At 49.1% G+C, this 20,100-nt stretch overlaps 1 protein-coding gene across 2 annotated transcripts; it reads left to right on the plus strand.

Annotated features, from left to right (window-relative positions):
- Positions 1-1,038: 1,038 nt before the first annotated feature.
- On the plus strand, positions 1,039-14,047 carry LOC144937656 (heart- and neural crest derivatives-expressed protein 2-like). 2 transcript variants are annotated; one of them, XM_078865043.1, is made up of 3 exons: positions 1,039-2,180; positions 4,755-4,802; positions 11,095-14,047. In XM_078865043.1, exons 1-3 carry the CDS (start codon positions 1,416-1,418, stop codon positions 11,182-11,184), a joined length of 903 nt encoding a protein of 300 aa, XP_078721169.1. In that variant the 5' UTR covers positions 1,039-1,415; the 3' UTR covers positions 11,185-14,047. The 2 variants fall into 2 exon arrangements, with proteins under 2 accessions (XP_078721169.1, XP_078721170.1); XM_078865044.1 differs by lacking the exon at positions 4,755-4,802.
- The last annotated feature ends 6,053 nt before the right edge of the window (positions 14,048-20,100 follow it).

The raw sequence follows: 20,100 nt of genomic DNA on the forward strand, positions 1-20,100 counted from the left end.
CAACTACTTTGTTGTTGTGTTTTTATCAAACCCCTATGTATTGATTAACTTTGTAGTGAAGGTTACGAGCGTGCGTGTCTGAGATAAGATTTGCCTTCGAAATGGTTTCAAGACGGGTTATGCGTTAAGTGTGCTCTCTTACAGACTCTACACATCAACATAGACTAGGACAGTTGTATTTAGGAGACATGGCTTTTACTAGCCCGCACTCACCGGCGTGGTGAAGTATGGTCAAACAACCGTCACGACCAACACGGCGTGGGAAGAAGACCCTTTTCATCCAGCAGTGGATTGACAACGTGCGGACTATACTAATACAACGCGTGCAGTGGGAACGGCCGTCTGACCCTGGTCCTGGTATCGTATTCGTCGGTGTAAATTAGCAGATGCTTAGGACAAAGCGATACACGTTTATGATTTCTATTCGTTACGAAACGGTCGTTGATTTTCTAAAACAAAATAACAACAAAAAACAAACGCAACGGTTTAACTTTGTAATTCACAACTATTGCTGGATGCTTCACAGAGAGAAAAAAGAAACCTTCCCGATCCAATTTTTTTTCAAAATGGATTAACAGAAACTACTAAAACCCACTATTTTCCGTAAAAGTTACGCATTTCTTGGCAAGCAAAGATCGCGATGATAACGATCGTGAGCAACGTGATGAGTATGATGATGATGATGTTAATGATGATGTATACCATGCTCATAACTATGACGATAGTAGCGATGACACACGTTATAACACAGCGCAAACTTCACACGCGCCTGCGGAACCACACGATAACGCACTGTCAAAACAAACGTGTGTACGGACATCGCACGGACGTAAATAACGATTCGCTTGAACTTTGGCTGGCGGGATATACTCCCAAGTTGAACTGCCGCTTCCGATTGGCCGGATGATTGCGTGAAATGAGCGTACGCACAATCGCGTGCCTCTGCATTCCCCTCCTCCTCTCTCCTCCCATCCCGACCACCCTCCGCCTACAACATAGCAGCACGGTCATTTGTATAAATTCCCAAACGTCATGGACATTGTTGGCTTCCATCGGAGAGAACGCAGCGCTCCGTGGCCGTCGATGCGACCGAGGCGGCGATTTTTATGATTTCTATCCGAGCGTCTATTCCCGCGGCAGAAAGTCAACCGAGCATGTGTCCGCGAACACGTGCCACCCAGTCCGCCCTGCGCAATCGGCGCTCTCGTTTATGATCTACGCGACCGACTCTCTCCGCCTCGCTCGTGCTTCTTGCTCGTTCGTCGCATCCCGAGCGAAGAGAGAGAGCGAGAGAGAGAGAGGTGGGGGGTTGGGGGCGTGGGTGGTGGGAGAAGCGGAGCGGTAGGAACGCGAAGGAATCGGCGGCGTAGCTAAGCTCGGCGCGTGTCGTCCGCGTGGTTTGTGACCGCCGCAGCATGAGTCTGGTGGGTGGCTACCCTCACCACCACCCGGTCATGTACGACCTCTACCCTTGCGTGGCGGCCGCCGGTCGCCGCCACCACCACCACCACCATCATCACGACGAGAGCCTCTACCTCCGCGGCTGGGTGCTCGGGGGCGCGGCGGATATGGCAGCGGACTACGCCAGCGTGCCGTGCCACTACAACGGGCTCACCGCCGCCAGCTACCCCGGCGGAGTACTCCGGGGTCCGGGGTCGATGCAGGTCTCCGAGGCGTCCGCCGTGCACGGAGGCGGCGGCGGTGGCGGCGGGGGCGGTGGAGGAGTCGGAGTCGCCGCTGGAGTCGGAGGAGGAGGAGGGGTCGGGGGCGGAGGAGCCATCAACGGCGGTGCGGTCGCCACCACGGCCGCCGCCGCCGCTGCCGCCGCGGCCGCCGCGTATTGCGGGGCCCTGCGGGGGCTCGGGGAGAGGGCGTGCGGCCGGAGGCTACGGCCCCACTCGGCCGGGGTTGGACCACCGGGGCAGCCGCAGCCTCCGCGCAAGGAGCGGCGCCGCACCCAGAGCATCAACAGCGCGTTTGCGGAGCTGCGCGGACACATTCCCAACGTGCCCGTGGACACGAAGCTGTCCAAGATCAAGACGCTGCGCCTCGCCACCAGCTACATCTCCTACCTGATGGACGTCCTGGATAAGGGCGACAGTGGTGGAGAGACGACGTCCGGATTCAGGGCCGATCTGGCGGACAGCGATGGCCGGTCGGAGCGCGCCGTCGACGGAACGGTACGGGCGCACGCACGGGCGGGAGTAGCGCTGGGCACGCGGCACGGGAAACGGGACTCGGTAGAAGTGGAAGATTTGAACTCGCTGCATGGCACTGAGCGCATACATCTGTGTGTAACAAGCAACTATCGGCGCAGGCATGCGAGCGTACAGCTGGCTGGGTTTACGTAATAGAACTGGGTTGCATGAATAGCACTGCAGCGATAATAGAACCGGGTACATCATGTGACTGGGAGGAGAGAACTGGGTACGTAATAGAACTGGATCGACGATCGAACTGGGTTACATAGTCGAAGAGGGGGTACGTAGAACTCGATTCACATCAGCACTGGGGACAGAGAGCTGGTTACATCATATAACGCCGCAAGCGGTCAGTGTCTCTGTACACCTACGACTGTGGTTAGTTTGTTGGGCGTATTCAGCGGTGGGTAATCAGCCGTCCCCCAAAAAAATATATATCTAGAAGTTTGATGCTTTTAAACAATAATGAGAGGCTGCGTTTAGAAGTGGTGCGTGTAAGCACACGTTAGACCACTCGGATATACGGTTCGCCGTCAACACCGTCTCCATAGTAATATACACAAGTTCGACGTTTCGAGCAATGGCCCTTCTGCAGGGCAGACACAGAAAGCGATCACGTCACGTTTGTATTTCCAACATAGTTCCAAACAGCGAAACAACAAAAATCACGTAATTACTAAAAGTACATTGTTGTCCAGCCGCACAACCGAACGCACGAACTTGAACTATGGGACTTTGTTTAAAAAGCTTGTAGCGTATACACACTCGCACGGACCTCACTGTATACTTAGAACTTGATATCAATCTGTGCTTCAGCTGCGGGAAGAGTGAAAATGTTTCACTGAAAGGAAGCAATCCAGCGGCTTTTTGGGCAAACGCCAGGCCAATTATTATCCAGGATGTGTGCCAACATTTTATCTTTATTGTAATCAAACAACACATTCTCGATTGCGCTTGTGTGTACGTGTGTATCCTATCGGTTGGCGCCGAGTATGAACGGGGATAGGAATGCATACGCACGCAGGGAGACACGTGGACAGAGCGCGCACTCATGAACCCTGAGGATATTTCTCCAGATGAATTATTTTGCCTCAAACGTGAAATGTTGCTCCGTAGTACAGTGCATCCCCTTATTTGGGGAGTGGGGGGGTGGTGGTGGGGAAAAATGAGATAAATCAGTGCAATTTGTACAGAATTTTTTAGGGGGAGGGGGGTGTGTAAAGGGTGGTTAGTGGGCATATTTTTACCATTGAGTCAGCAGCGGTGCGGACCTTGCACAAGGCTCACGTGACAACCACCAGAGGAATGCGACTTGATAAGACTCATCGGTGTCATGCACGTGGTGATAGAGAGCGAGAGAGCGAGCGAGACAACCAGAGCGAACCACTACTCGGAGGGGTTCTTTCAAAACCCGATAGAGCCTCCATTCCGTGAATATGTCCCACGATGGGAGTTAGGGAGTGCGGATTGCGTCGCAGGGTTTAGGGCCATGAGTCAATTCGGCTGTCACTGTCGCCGCGTGCGAAGGCGACGGATGCATTGGACATGCCCCCGGAATTTAAATGCCCCCGGAATTTAAATGCCCTCCTGCCCCACGAGTCGTAGTCACAAATAAAAAGGGAACATTCTGCAGGCTTTCATCTTCTTGGTTCTTTCGGTAAAGTCACGTAGAAGGGAAATAAAAAAATAATAAAAGTTAAACATAATACAATTGTGCATGCTCTTCACCGCGTCGGCTCGCGGAGCTTTTAGAGGCACGCGCATTGACTATACCTTGAAAAGTTTCGGTGGTGCGAAAATATGAAGATGTATAGTGTATACATATGTGCCAACGGTGTTTACATTTCAGTTTAAAGTTAGACTTTTGATGTGTTGCACTCACAAGCGCGAGTTCACACACGTCATGCACATTCATCATCATCACCGTAATAATCGTCTTCAAAATCATCACCAGCCATGGTCTGTCCGCTGCTGGATGAAGGACTCGCCAATCCGCCGCCACCACCTCCCCTCGCGATTCTGCGATATAAGAATCCGTCTTGCACCCCACAAACGAGCTGATTTCATCATCATCTTCATCATCATCATCAAACATACAACAGAAATTACGTGGTGATGATGATGCTGCGTTAGCGGTGGTGCAGAAGCATAATTTGTTACAAACTCGTCAACAAATGTGTTCAATCTTAAGGCAGTGTTGTCGAGGAGCGTGTCGAGTTTATGTTTACATATTACAGAGATGAACGTGCAATTGTATGACACGTAGATGAATGCAACGCTAATTGTGCAGAAACAGACGTAAGTAAACTGTCACCGTTGATCTTGGAACATCCTATGCTGCCGCGAAATTCATAAAATGCATTATGATTGTATAACGCGCTTTAACAGCGATGGAACGACGTGCAGTTCATCATCTTTTACATTTTCACTTAGTCCCCTACACGCGTGTCGATGCTAAGCGTGACTAAGTGTACTTTGTGTCGTTGTTTGACTTTGCATTTCTGTTTGTTTCCCCTCTCGTCCTCCTCCTCCCCCCCCCCGACCTCTTCGTAGAAGAGGCCATCTGTCCAAGTAGTCCCGATAACGCATGAACAACTGAAGGCATGTCCACGCACTGCTTCTCGACATCGTTGCACGTAACAATAGTCCTGTGCACGAGTGTTTTTGCGCATGGCACGAGGCTGTTGAGACATGCAGCGAGTCCATGGATATGTTGTATGAGCGTCAAATTAACTCCCTTCCCCCCTCCCCATCTGTATATCTTATCACTTAATCATTTGCCGTAATTTTGTGGATTATAAGACGCTCCGGAAAATATGACGCACCCCAAGACGCCTTTGCGCGGTGTCAATAAATGTATTCGAATCTGTTTTCACACAGAGACAAAGATCCCCCGTATAGGCTTAGCAGACTGTTGGGTCAAGTGCTGTTAGCGAGCACCTATGCGGGCCGGCACGGCACACAAAAGGGTGGGTGGCCAGCCCCACGCCCGGCCGCCTTTGTCTCCCCAGTGGCGATGTTTACACACCGCACGAGGTATTCATTTTATGCTGAGTCGACCTAAGGGAGGCCCAGGACCGGTTCTGAAAATAGCCACTGGTGTTGGCCGTGAGCGGGAATCGAACTCGGGTGGCGGGGATCGTAGCGCAGTGCATGCTAACTGCTACACTACCGCTCCGCACACAAACACACCCCAGGACCTTCCAGATTATAAGACGAACCTCCGACGTTTTTTGTACGTAGGGATACAAAATATTTGCTTATTTTGAACTCTGAGAATACGGTTTAGCTCATTACAATGCAATTGGCCAAACGTTGTAAATGCAGAACCCTCCTGAAATCGGAGTCTTGAGACTCGGGGAGGATTTTTGTTTATCGACACGTAAATAAATGTTCCGTAATTTTAGTTTTAATGATATATTTACGAATGGACTCTTTCTGCTCACAATGTACAAAAAGTATAAATACTGTTCAAGTGTTTAGCATGTATACATTCTATACAAACTATATTTGCACGCGTCGGCAACTCCTCGTGTACGTTACCTATACGCACCAAGGAAAAAGGCAAACGGTATCGAGAATTAGCTACTAAAAGTGTAAAGATCTATTAACTGTATTTTTAAGGTAATCGATCAAAGAGTTCTGTCGTGAAATGCATTGACGTATTTTCGGAAAATTATGATTTTGAAACAGGCCTCAAATCATATAACGGTCAGACATACATAACTTACCTTGAGTAATAATTTTTATTTTTCCAAACCATCACAATTTAAAGTATAAATGGCGTACAGCGAAATAAATCTGTGCATGTATTGCAAACCACACACACGCTACGAGGATTATTTAGCTGCCACTCAAATCATCTACTGCTGGATAGAATGAAGGCTCCACACACTGCGTTAGTCAGGGGAGAGAGGGGATAGGGGTTGTTTTTCGGCCATACTTCACCACGCTGGTCAGTGCAGCTTGATGAAGGAGAGACCCCAAGGACCGGTTCTAATATCACTCACCGCTGATGTCAGCCGTGTCCGGGAATAAAACTCGGCTACCGATTGTGCTAACCACTGCACCACCGCTCCACCCCGTCGTTCGAATTCATGTCTTGTTAAATAGACAACAACAACCGATCGCCGAGTGATTTGAATATGTATGCCCGATTAACTTGGCAGAGTTCACCAAAACGCACAACAAACCCTTGCTGCTGACATTTCCCCGCACCTCCGATCAGCACGGTTGACTGCGTACGGTGCGAAAGAAGTTTAAACGCACATACGCTACAGTGTGTCACCATTAATGTGGAGCGGTGGCGCAGTGGTTAGCGCGCTTGCGCTATTGTTGAGTCGTCTCGTACCACTGGTCCCGAGTGTTGCTCCCCCACCCACTGCACCAACTCCGCACGGACCAGCGTGGTGAAGTATGGTCAAAACAACCCCCTCCTCCTCCCCGCCATGAGCGACAAGGCGTGGAGAGGGTTTCCATCGAGCTGTAGATTGACAAAGCGTTGTGCATTTGTCCGAGATAATCTGCGCGTTCACGACGCGTAACGCGTGGTTCGGGGGGGGGGATGGAGCTCCCACGTTAAAGCGCACGCATCGCATTATATCACAACACACTATTTACGCTAATTCTGACGTCGATGAGTTCCACATTAACGACACTCATTCGTGCCAACGTTGCTCTACTCCGTAAACAAACGCCGACTTCGTACGGCCGCGCGCGTGCGCTCGTGCCGACATTGCAAGATGAGACACGAGTTCATCGTGGTGCACCGTTTGACAACACAGCGATTGATAATGACGACGATGATGACGATAATGATGCTGTTACATAAACAGTGACAAACACGACACTAACAAACACGTGAGAGACGAACGCCGCTCGTGAAAAGAAACGGACCGCGGCACAAGCTGCAGCTGCGTGTTGCGTGCGTGCGCGTTCGCAAGACTAGCGCAGCGTAAGGGTTAAACGCCTCCTCTCTCATTTGCCGCTCCATTTTGTTTTGCTAGCATCGCTGCCCATTCACTCGAAGGTCGTCCCCATCCCTCCCCCGAAACCCAACACCACCACCACCTATCCACCCACCCCGATAGAGACCTCTCAGTGCGTCAGGGTCAAGGGCACAGCGCTTACGCAGTGACCACAATGACAGAGATCCCCCCCATCCATCCATCCACCCTCCTTCTAAAGCATTCGCTGCTTATTCGAGTCCCCCGTGTGACGGGGGAGCGAAGTCGGCCTCCGCCGCCGCCGGCAGCCGATCGAGCCCCGGGAAGAGCCGCTACGTGCCACGAAGCAGCCGATGGAGAATCGGCCGCGTAAAATGCGCCCCAAGGCTGCACGCTGTTTCAGCCGATACATTAACTGATCGAAATACAATCTGGTTGTTGTTGTAGTAGCTTGTAAATGTTGTGGATTGTAAATGTTGTGGCTTGGCTCTCCAACACACCGGTGTGCTGTACTAGTAATTAAGTGGCTTGTTCTGTTCACGTGACAAACCTTACTAGTTGGCTGTGTCGGGTGGTGGCGGATTTAACGACACATTTATATATTTACGCGATCTAACCCCAAAAATCTGTATTATGTTGTTGTTTGGTATTGTTGGCATATCTGTCAACCCATACCGTTTACTCGCATTCTTGTACAGACAATCTAAGTTTTCGAGTCCATACGGCGTAAGCCGTTTCAATGCGGACTTTGTAAGGATGAACTTTGTTGAGGTGTGTAAGGGGCACGGGGTGACCAACGCGGTCTCACTTGGTCTCTAATAAGCTAGAGGGCACTGGTAAGGGGTTGACAGGTTTGTGTTGGCTTGCGCGTATGCGTGTGCTGTCTTTATGCGTATGTCTACGTGGGTTCACCTTTGTGTGTGTTGTGTGCACACTGTATAATGTGTCCGCGTGTCGTGCCGTGCCGGCCTTCGTAGGTGCTACTCGCTAACTGCACTTGCCCCAACATTGTGTTGAAGGCTATACGGGGGGGGATCTTTGTCTTTGTGTTGTGTATGAATTTATGCGTGGTGTGTATATATGTTTGTTTGCAAATGCCTGTGTGTGTGCATGTGTGAACCGAGCCTGGGCCTCCTCGAGGTCGACTCAGCCTCAAATGAGTACCTGGTGCGGTGTGTAGTAAACATCGCCATTAGGGAGACAAAGGCGACCGGGCGTGGTGCTGGCCACCCACCCCGTCGTGTGCACTTCTGGCCTTCATAGGTGCTCGCTAACAGCACTTTACCCAACAGTTTGTTACAGGCTATATGGGGGATCTTTGCCTTTGTAAGTTATTACCTGTGTTAGTGCTACGCTGCGCGAACGAACCTGGCGAAACGATTTCGGTTTCTGCTCACGGCTAACATCAGTGACGAGTGTCTGGACCGGTCCTGGACCTTCTTTAGGTCGACTCAGCCATTAACGGAGTACCCGGTGCAGGCAGTGGACATCAGCACTCGCTAACAGAACTTGCTCCAATGGTCCATTAAAGGCTATATGGGGGGGATCCCATATATATGTATATGTTCGTACATATACACACATGTATACACTAAGCTACCTAAATAATGAACTTATTTTATTATATGTTAACGATTGTATGCAGTTGCGCGCATGTACATGAGTGTGTGGAGACCTTCTCACTTCTGTGTACACGAGAACATCCTTAAATACGTGCATGCATGACGTACTACACATTTCCTGTTGATGTCGAGTGCCATCCTCGAGCCAGCGGCTGAAACTCGACATTCCTATGGCCAGTTCTATTTATAAGACAACCGCAGCTGACTGCCAAAAATTGGTACTAAATTTATCGACCACCCCCCCCCGATGGAGAATTGGCTGAGTCGACCACTTGGAACATTTCAGCCGATCGCTCGAACCACCCGATTACCCCAAACCAGAACAATAATTTAGTCATTCATCCAGCAGGGATTGGCAAAGGCGATGTAACACATTCACGTGTGGACTCTATACCCCCACGCCACCCACAATGCACGTCCACGCAGTACTAGCACCCGTGGCATCGGTATAATCATTGCCAGCTTTCTATCGCTAATTGCGCTCTCTGCTCGCGTGTTTAAGAGTGGCGGCGGCACGACGATTGACGCACACGCGTCAGGAATCAGCGCCGAGTTACATTCTAGATTTTAAGCTTTCGTGACTGCAATGATTCATACTCTTAGTTCTTTCGGTAAAGTCACGTAGGTAAAAAAAAATTAAAATTAATAAAAAAAATCAAAACAATAAAATAATGGCGTTTCGGAGGCAACACAAGCTTCCGTCTTCAGGTGAAACTGTCACAGCAAAACTTGATACAGATTTTTTGCTGTGACAGTTTCACCTGAAGACGGAAGCTTGTGTTGCCTCCGAAACGTCGTGATTTTATTGTTTTTATTTTTTATTAATTTTAATTTCATTTTTTACCTACGTGACTTTACCGAAAGAACTAAGAGTCCGAGTTACATTCTTAAAGCACGAAACGAGTACCTGGCGCGGTGTGTTAAAAACGTGAGCATCTTGGGGAGACAAAGGCGGCCGGGCGTACGGGGTTACAGTACCACCACCTCGTGATGGGCCGTAACTGCTCCAATAGTTGTTCGCTTACAGCTGGGATTGAACAATTCTAATTATACGTGATAAGTTAAAGCACGATCTTGATTTGAAGCTTTCGTGACTGCAGGAATCCAAACTTTTTGGTTATTTCGGTAAAGTCACATAGGTAGAAATAAATTAAAATAAAACAAATCACGACGTTTCGATCGCAACACAAGGGGCCTTCATCAGGTGAGACAACCACAGCACTTCAGTAGTTTTCTTGCTGTGGTTGTGTTGCGATCGAAACGTCGTGATTTGTTTAATTTTATGTCGACCTACGTGACTTTACCGAAAGACCCAAAGAGTAAGTTAAAGCCCATTTGTCAACCCACTGCTGGATCAATGTCTCCCCACTCAATGTGAGTGTGCGCGGTTTGTAGAAGCGTGTTCTCAGATACACCCCCGTTCAGATATCGCGCTCGCCACAACTGACCATAGCCGATGCCACCACTGCGCAACAAGTTCACGTACAGTGTGTTGAACTTCTTTCGCACCGTACGTAGCCAACCGTGCTAATCGGAGATGCTCGGGGGGAGGGGGGCAACAAGCTAAACGCAACATCCAGTTATGAATAAATTAGTTTTCAATCGAGATGATTTAGAAGTGCATAGGGCTCCAGTGGCTTCCTACTATCGGAAGGAAGAGCTTTCCAGACGACCGGCAGAAGCGCATCTGAAGGCGCGCGATGTGGTGGCCGTCCTTGTCCGATGGCTAATCCTACAGCCACTGCTGCGAGGTTGCACGTTGAGGTTCTTTCGCGCCGTACGTAGCCTAACAGTGCTCATCAAGAGGTGCGATGATCGGAAGCCGCTTGCTTCGATGAAGTCGATGGAGCGAAACGGATTATGGGGGGCGTGGGAAGGGGAGGGGAGTGTGTGCGTGCGTGCGTGTGTGTGCGTGCGTGCGTGTGTGCGTGTGTGTGCGTCTGGTGGGGAGCGGTGGTGTAACGGTTAGCGCGCTGCGCTATGAACCCGGCCACACGAGTTCGATTCCCGCTCACGGCCAACACCAGTGACGATTATCTGAACCGGTCCTGGGCCTCCCCTAGGTCGACTCAGCCTCTAACGAATACCTAGTGCGGTGTGTAAACATCGCCACTGGGGAGACAAAGGCGGTCGGGCGTGGTGCTGGCCCCCCACCCCCTCGTGTACCGTTGCGGCCTTAATAGGTGCTCGCTAATAGCACTTGCCCCGACAGTCTGTTAAGGCTATATGGGGGGGATCTTTGTCTGGTGGGGAACACTTTCCGTGAAGTGTGACACGTGTTGTTGTTGTTGTCTTGTTGTTGTTGTTGTCCTCGCCTCCGATCAGCGACCCAGTGGCAAGAACAGCTCGAAGGAGAAGAAGCGTGGACGGACTGGCTGGCCGCAGCACGTGTGGGCTCAGGAGTTGAAACGATGACGACGATGACCGTGGGACAAGCTCGTCTCTTGGATGAACGCTGAGAAAACGCTCCGTTCAACAACAACAACAACAACCCATAAAAAAAACCCTAAGAAACCCCAAAAACAAAACTGAAAGCTTTGCACTGAACATCGCTTGAGTCGTCGTCGTCGGCACGGGCACGGGGAATCACCGCCGGTACGTCTTTGTCGGTCCTCTCGTAACTGCACGGCATTCTTGCTCGTGATATTATCATCATCATCATAATCATCAGAATATTCGAGCGGTGATTCAATAGACCTGTGGTGCTGCGTCGTAGAAATGTTACGTTATGTGCCCGAACGTGGTATAGACGAGTGTTATTTGGCCTCCTGTGTAATGTTGTATATAATGACGTGATGATGATGATGGTGGTGGTGATGGTGATGGTGGTGATTATTTAGAATGATCGTCAACATTGGAAGGGTGTTTTGTTGTTCTTCTGGTTGTTGTTTTCAGTGGACTTATAAAAAGACAGAGTTGAGACATTGCAATCGACTGCCCCTTGCAAACTTGACTTTTTCCGAAGGATAAAAAAAGAGATCTAGTTATTCTTTAAACGTGTTTCTATTTTGCATAACGTTCGTATCGATGCTACAGCTACAAACGATTCATATACTGAACAGAGTATTATGTTTTATGTTGACCATGATGATGAGAGTTGATGTTACACGGATGTCGCTATATGAAAATTCACATGTCAGAAGTGTTTTAATTTGCGTCAATGCAGTACACGAACCAATGCAGTTTGTCGTTATTACATTGTAGTGCGATTCAATTGCAGACTTTTTTTTACCATACACTCACATGATGATGATGGTGATTATGCAATTGGCTGGAGAGAACGAAATTAATGTAAGAACGCAAGGCAAACTAACAAACATCTCATTTGTAGATAACTCCATTTGCAGCGTGTGATTATGTTATATTTTAATAACGTAAAACTGGCGCTTGTGCGTTAGCAGTGGTTTTCGAGCAAACGTACTAACATACACAACCCAACGCATGAGTCAATAATACTGTGGCCTTAAAAATATATCTATATTTAATTTAAGCGGCGACGCTTCGGGCAATGATCCTTCTTCACAACACATAGCGAGGTTAATTCCCACCTCTCCGGCCTCTGACTAGGCCACAGTTGTTATTATTTTGTTATTGTAACACGGCGTCTCCACAATGACATCACGACGCAGCGCGTGTCTCGATGCACTTTAGCACACGAAGTGGTAGCAGTCGTAGTAGGATGCACCGACACGACTTCCGTCCTTATCGACGAAAGATCCAGACTCGTGCCGAACGCGTAGCCCTGCAAGTTACATCGGCCACAACAATGAGAGCAGTTCGATGGGGTTGTTTTTTTTTATCGGAGGCGTCAATGTTGAATCAACGCAGTCGCCACTGCGCAACCAACAAACAAACAAAGGGGCGCGTGGAGGTAGCAGCCACACTCGGTGGGCCTCTCGATCAGTCCGCAAGTGGAAACCTGCGGCCCCACGTCTCACGCGCGAGGCGTCGCGGGCAAGTGTGTACGCGCAATGCGCTCCTGATTCTCTCTCTCGCTCTCGTATCGAGCGTGAACTCAGAGCTCATAGAGACTCGCGACGGTGGCTGTGTGTTGGTCACCGATGTCTAATCGAACGGTTCTCGAGACCCACTACTCGTTTAACCAATCAACTCTCCCCGATTCGAGCACAAGTTACAAGTCGGGTCCACGCTTGCACGCACCCGATGATTGTTAAACGCGTCCCACGTGACGCTGTTTGCGTCGCGTCGAACACACACACGGAGAGGTCTCGATCTCAATTTTAAATCGGCCATGGGTCTCAATTTTAAATAGTCTCTCTCGCGGCCAGCACAAGTGACGTTTATCTGAACTAATCATGGCCCCCTCTTAGGTCGACTCGGCATCAAATGAGTACCGTACTCTACTTGGTGCGATGTCTAAACATTGTCGATGGGGAGACAAAGGCGGCCGGGCGTGGTGCTAGCCACCCATCCCCTGGTGCACCGTGCCGACCTTCATAGGTGCTACTCGCTAACAGCACTTGCCCCAACAGTCTGTTATAGGCTATACGGGGGATCTTTGTCTGTTTGTGTAGATGTGTTCCACGCAGAAAGCGTGAATTGCTTCAGCAGGTCGCGCGGGGCGTGTTTAGCAATCATCGGGCGCGTACAGCGTGGGACGACGGATTTTAATTTGAAAAGGGAGTCAATTGGTGCGCACGAAGAGACGTAGGGGCGTGGTGGTGGGCTGGAGTTTGAGAAACCCTTCTCTGAAGCTACACATTTATCCATCATTAAAGGGCTAAACGAGCTGAAATCGTGTGCACAGATCGTCGAGGTCACGCTGATAACTAGCAACATCTGGAAGTAGATTCGTGTTTATTGTTAACCGTTCATTTAAGTTAGGATCGCGTTCAATTGCACGTCAAAAGTCGCACGTTGTTTTCAGTCTCGCGATAAGCAACATACACACCAGCAGCGGACCAAGGCCGTGGAGGGTGACGCTAGAACCGACGGTAAAGCCTTTGACGGGTTTTGCGTTTTTCCCCCATTGACTGTCACGCGACTCACTAATTTGACGTTTCCTGCATACAATTAACCGAGGCTGTAATTAATGGCAACTGTAAATCAGTCGCTGCGGCTCGCACCGAAGCGACACGGGGAGCCGGCGGTGTGGAGACGAGTCGATGGGGACGACTTCCTCGAGACGATGTTTCGTGTTCATCTTCTTGGTTCTTTCGTTAAAGTCACGTAGAATGGAAATAATAAAGTAATACAAATAAAACATAATAAAATAATTTTCACGACCTTTCGTCCACAACGCAAGCAGCCGTCATCAGGTGGAGAACAGGTCTGTCGAGAAGACAATCATTCAGACTCTGTCTTCTCGACAGACCTGTTCTCCACCTGAGGACGGCTGCTTGCGTTGTGGCAGAAACGTCGTGACAATTATTTTATTATGTTTTATTTTTATTATTTTATTACTTCCCTTCTACGTGACTTTACCGAAAGAACCAAGAAGATGAATCCCTGCAGTCACGAAAGCTTTAAATCGAAATTTGATGTTTCGTGTTCTTTGTCGTTCTTCCGCCGTCGATTATATGATGCATGTTATACACGACGACGATAATGATAACACTTGTTATTATTTACATATTTTATCGCAGATGTGACGTGGGGAGGCCTTCATCCAGGAGTGAACTGACGATGGCCGATGATGATAATTACGAATAATTAATCATAATAAACAATAGTCTATAAGGAGGGGTGGGGGAGCGGTGGTGCAGTGATTAGCGCACTGCGTTATGAACCCGACCAACCAGAGTTCGATTCCCTTCCACGGCTGACATCAGCTGAGGAGTGACATCTAAACCCGTCCTGCACGTATGTTGAACTTTTTTCACACCGTACGTAGCCAACTGTGCTAATCGGAGGTGCGTTGGCTTCGTCTAAACCTTCAACAACCCCCAAGACCGACAAAGTGTGGGGAGCGATTCACAAGGCAATGGATTGGTAACGAATTGTAAATTCATCTTCTTGGTTCTTTCGGTAAAGTCACGTAGAATAGAAATAATAAAATAATAAAAATAAAACATAATAAAATAATTCTCACGACGTTTTGGCCACAACGCAAGCAGCCGTCCTCGAGTGGAGAACAGAGCTGTCGAGAAGACAGAGTCTGACGGCTGCTTGCGTTGTGGCCGAAACGTCGTGAGAATTATTTTATTATATTTTATTTTTATTATTTTATTATTTTCATTCTACGTGACTTTACCGAAAGAACCAAGAAGATGAATCCCTGCAGTCACGAAAGCTTAAAATCGGAGTTGTAAATTATTTAAAAATATATATTAATGATTATGACCTCGTGCCACGACAGATCTCTCTCGCCCACTTCAGCAGTTGTTTCTTGCTGTGGTTGTCCCACCTGATGACGATTGCTTGTGTTGCGATCGAAACGTCGTGATCTATTATTTTTCTACCTACGTGACTTTACCGAAAGAACCAAAGAGTATTAATGATTATGATTATAATCAATGCCGTTTATTGATCAGTAAAGCTTCACTAAGCCTCTATCGACTGTTTCAGGAAGGTATTATTAGTTGGCATGCTTGGCAAATTCCACGAATAATGGAACAAATTTCACATTGTCGATGAATAGAAGAGGCGAAAATTTCTTTTTTAAAGAAAACAGCATGTATAAATAACAACGTTAGAAAATGTAATACCATAGAGCTATTCATTGTTACACTATACAGCATTTGTTTTTCATTACGTAACTAGTCAAGCCGACATTTTCAGAAGCTGATCGTGTGGACGGATATATTTTTTTTAAATAATTACCCTACTTTAGCGAGCCCATGTAATCGATACCGAGTATAATGTATATAGCCTATGGAGGTCGCGACTGATCGATGCAAATTGCAATACTTTGACTATAGAATTGGACGAGCAAGCCGACATTTATACTTACGACTCTACAAAACCACGAAAAGTTAAAATCGGTTGTCTCCTGGCTCACAGAAACGTGCAGTCGGTTTCACTCTTTGACGCAAACCTCGGCCCGAAGTTCCACCTCTACGCGCGCGTGCTCGATACGACCAATGCTATTTTAGTGGACCGAGTAATTCGCCCGCCCCCGGCGGAGTGCGACGCTGGAGCCCGTGGAAAGCGGGCGTCCGATCGCGAAGCAAAAACAAAGTTGAACGCGCAGACACTGCAGTGCCACACAGCGTGATGCAGACTTCACGTGCACAGAGAGACTCCGTGCGTGCCTTTGTCATACAGATAAATCAGATCCCCCCGTATAGCCTGTAACGGACTGTTGGGGCAAGTGCTGTTAGCGTGCACCTATGAAGGCCGGAACGGCACACGAGGGGGTGGGTGGCCAGCACAACACCCGGTCGCCTTTGTCTCCCCAGTGGCGATTTTTACACACCGCACCAGGTACTTATTTGAGGCTGAGTCTACCTAGGGGAGGCCCAGGACAGGTTCAGATGATCGTCACCGATTTCGGCCGTGCGCGGTAATCGAACTCGGGTTGACAGTTTCGTAGCGCATCGCGTTGACCACTACGCAACCGCTCCCCATACATACACGTGCCTTTATCATGCACGCACGCACGCACGCACACGTGCATCTCTTTTGGTGATCCGCTGCTTGATCGAGGGCCTCCACAATGCCGTGTTGGTCGTGTCGCGGTGGGGAGGAGGGGGGGTTGTTTGACCATACCCCACCACGCTGGGCGGTGCTGGTTTTTGGTGAAAGTCGGGGAGCGAATGGAACGTGCGTGGATGGGAATGTTGAGTCACAAAAAGCTTCATTGCCACTATTATTGTTATTAGACAGCGGGTATATATATAGACACGTCAACGATCTGTAGTGAATACAAGAAGACGGCGAGTCTAGGTTGTGTGTGACGAGCGCCAGAAGCGCTGCTTTATTTACTGCCACAGAGCGTCGTGCATTATTTACCAACAATACCTTCAAAATAAACGGAGTGCGTCGCGTCTCGGTTGAACTGGAGGCAATCGAGGATGTACGAACGTGGTTTTAGCCACCCCCCCCCCCCCGTGTGACATTGTGGAGATGTATTGCCGACAGAGGCCGCACATTCTCCGTACACATCCTGTAAACAAAGCGCCTGCCTGCAGAATGTACAGCGTGTTTGCGCGCGTGTGATGTGTTTTATTGCAATCGCCGTCCGCTGTACACGGTTATTCAGAGTGGTTGTCGTAAGAGCTTCGTATCTTGACATTTTTCAATTGCCAATAGTTTTGTACACGCTTTACGCGCGCGTGTGTGTGTGTGTGGGGAGCGGTGGCGCAGCGGTTAGCGCACCGCACTACGCACCCAGCGATCCGAGATCGATTCTCGCTCGCGGCCAACGACTACCTGAACGGGTCCTGGGCCTCTCCTAGGTCCACTAAGCCTCTAATGAGTACCTGGTTGAGTGTGTATACATCAGCACTGAGGAGACAAAGGCGGCCGGGCGTGGTGCTGACAACCCACCCCCCCCCCCCTCATTTGCCGCACCGGCCTTCGTAGGTGCTCGCTAACAGCACTTGCCCTACAGTCTGTTAAAGGCTACATGGGGGGGGGGGGGTCTTTGTATACGTGTTCTGTGTCATTGACAAATAATCCGACGATATTCGCAAATGTTAATGCAAAACTATTTACGCATGCCGAGTCGTTACGTTCAAGACAACCGGCGGTCGACCACGTCTCGCCACTCGTAGAGACGTGGTTACGTTGTAAGCTGCGGCACGTGTCAAGCGAGGCTTTCGCGGCCACCATTAGACGATTGATAAATATCATTTACCTTTTGGGCCAGAGCGCGTACGCGTAACGCGCGCGCGTGTGTCACGCAGACACCCTTCGTCCGCTCGACACGGCCAATCGATGAAGTCGAGACATCGTGCCACGATGTCTAAGGTTGCGGGCTCGCGACAACACCGGCTGGGCTGATTCGGCGGTAACATAATGGCACGTTTGCGCATCGCGGGACGACTTTGTTCATCGGAAAATAACTAATAGGCGTTGTTTTACCCTTTGTGGCGATACAACGGGTGTTAAGATATTCAAACGACAAATGAAAACCCTTGGCAAGGAATCGTACTTTGATACTGGCAAAAAAAAAGTCGCCCCATGATATTTGTTCATTGGCTGTCGGGTGGAGAAGGGTGCACGACACAGATTTTACTTACGCGATCTGACCCTTACGGCAATTATGAATCCTGTAGGTTTGTGTTTTTGTGTCAATAGGCCTATTTATTGGTTTTAGAGACCAACATTCACAGGCAGCATGTATTTTTATTACGCATAGACTTTCTGGGGCTGGTTTCGAACGTTTCGGGTCTCATCAGCGTGTACATGTGTACAGCTGCTTGCGGCTCTGTGCTCCAAGTTAAAATAAGGCCAGATCGTTAATCGGAGGTAAATCTGATTTATATGATGATAAAAAGAAACCATTTCATTTTACAACACAGTCTCCAACTTTACGGGCTTATACTTTGGTTTTATAGAGTTACGCTTCGCCATATAAGAGCACAATCTATCGTGTGTCCATTGCAACACAAGCCTGTTAAGATGGTTTTACTATTTCACGGCTTTGTTCGAACTCGGCTGATGACGTCGGGCCATGCTAGTCACCACGCGTTACATCATCATCATCGCCATCAACATCATCATTACCACCATCAATTAATCGTCGTCATCATCATCATCGCCATCAACATCATCATTACCACCATCAATTAATCGTCGTCGTCATGATCATCGCCGCCATCAACATCATCATCGCCATCAACATCATCATTACCACCATCAATAAATCGTCGTCATCATCATCATCGCCATCAACATCATCATTACCACCATCAATTAATCGTCGTCATAATGATCATCATCATCATGAATCGTCGTCATCATCCGAATATATAAACCTCGAGCACGTATGTCCGCTCGCCTCTTTTTTTTCCTCCATCGTTACGTGAACATTGATCGCACTTGAAGGCATTCGTTTTAGGCCGAGTCGATCTAGAGGAGGAGCAGGGGCAGGTTTCGATTGCGATCGAAAGCCATTGCCGCTGGTCTAGTGGCATCGTAACCATTCGCTCGCACACCCCGAGATGCACACCTGCACACACAACACACACAGACCCCGCGCACAGCACAAAGGCAAAGGTCCCCCGTGTAGCCTGTAACAGACTGTTGGGGCAAGTGCTGTTAGCGAGCACCTATGAAGGCCGGCGCGACACACGAGGGGGTGGGTGACCAGGAACCACGCCCGGCCACCTTTGTCTCCCTTTTGGCGATGTTTACACACTGCACTCATTAGAGGCCGAGTCGACCTAGGGGAGGCCCACGACCGGATCAGATAATCGTCACCGGTGTTGACCGTGAGCGGGAATCTAACTCGGGTGGCCGGGTTCGTAGCGCAGCGCGTGCTAACCCCCCCCCCCCCATATCACACACCAATAATACAAATACATCGATCGTGGCCTAATGGTGCTAACTCACGGCAGACGATCACTGCGCATTGGATGGAGTTTCACGAAAGCCTTGCTCGCTCGAAGCACGTTCATCATGCGCACGCGCCTACCCGGAGACACCCACGCATACACACGCACACACCGAGACGCGTCGACTTTCTTATCCAGCGTTTAGAGACGCACGGATCAAAGGTTGTCGATAGTTCACAAAATGCACCAAAGATAAAAGATCCCACCCCCCCCCGGATAGTCTTTAACAGACTGTTAGGGCAAGTGCTGGTGTTTACACACTGCACCGGGTACTTAGTTTAATACCGAGTCGGCATAGAGGAGGCCCAGGACCGGTTAAAACATTCGCCACTGTTGTTCTGCAATTGGTTGTGAGCGGGAATCAAAGTGGGGTGACACTGCTACTTCCACATGTAACATTCATATTACTAATCGTGTATATATACACACACAGACATTACACGTTCAAATGAGCATGTGTTTAAGGGTATGGCTCATTTTTACCCAGCAGAACGTGTTGGACCGCCTTTCGGATTAAGTACGTGAAGTATTTTCTATAAAGGAGCGGTGGCACAGTGGTTAGCACACTGCGCTCGTCATCCGGTTCACCTGCGTTCGATTCCCCGCCCACGGCTAACATCCGTGGGCGGACTGACATCTGAACCAGTTCATAGCACCCCCCCTTCCCCAAACCCCTTCACCAGCGCGCATTGACCGGCGTGGTGAAGTATGGTCAAACAACATCCCACGACTCACACGGCGGGGATGATAAAAGGGTTGTAAATTATTATATGCTTTAAACATATTCTGTATCTATAAGACACACAAACAATCAGACCAAACATGCTATATGCTGTTTCTGTGATGAAATATAGTTTTTTTTTTTACA

This window comes from Lampetra fluviatilis, chromosome 19 (genome assembly GCF_964198595.1).
Source record: "Lampetra fluviatilis chromosome 19, kcLamFluv1.1, whole genome shotgun sequence".
Taxonomy (NCBI): domain Eukaryota; kingdom Metazoa; phylum Chordata; class Hyperoartia; order Petromyzontiformes; family Petromyzontidae; genus Lampetra; species Lampetra fluviatilis.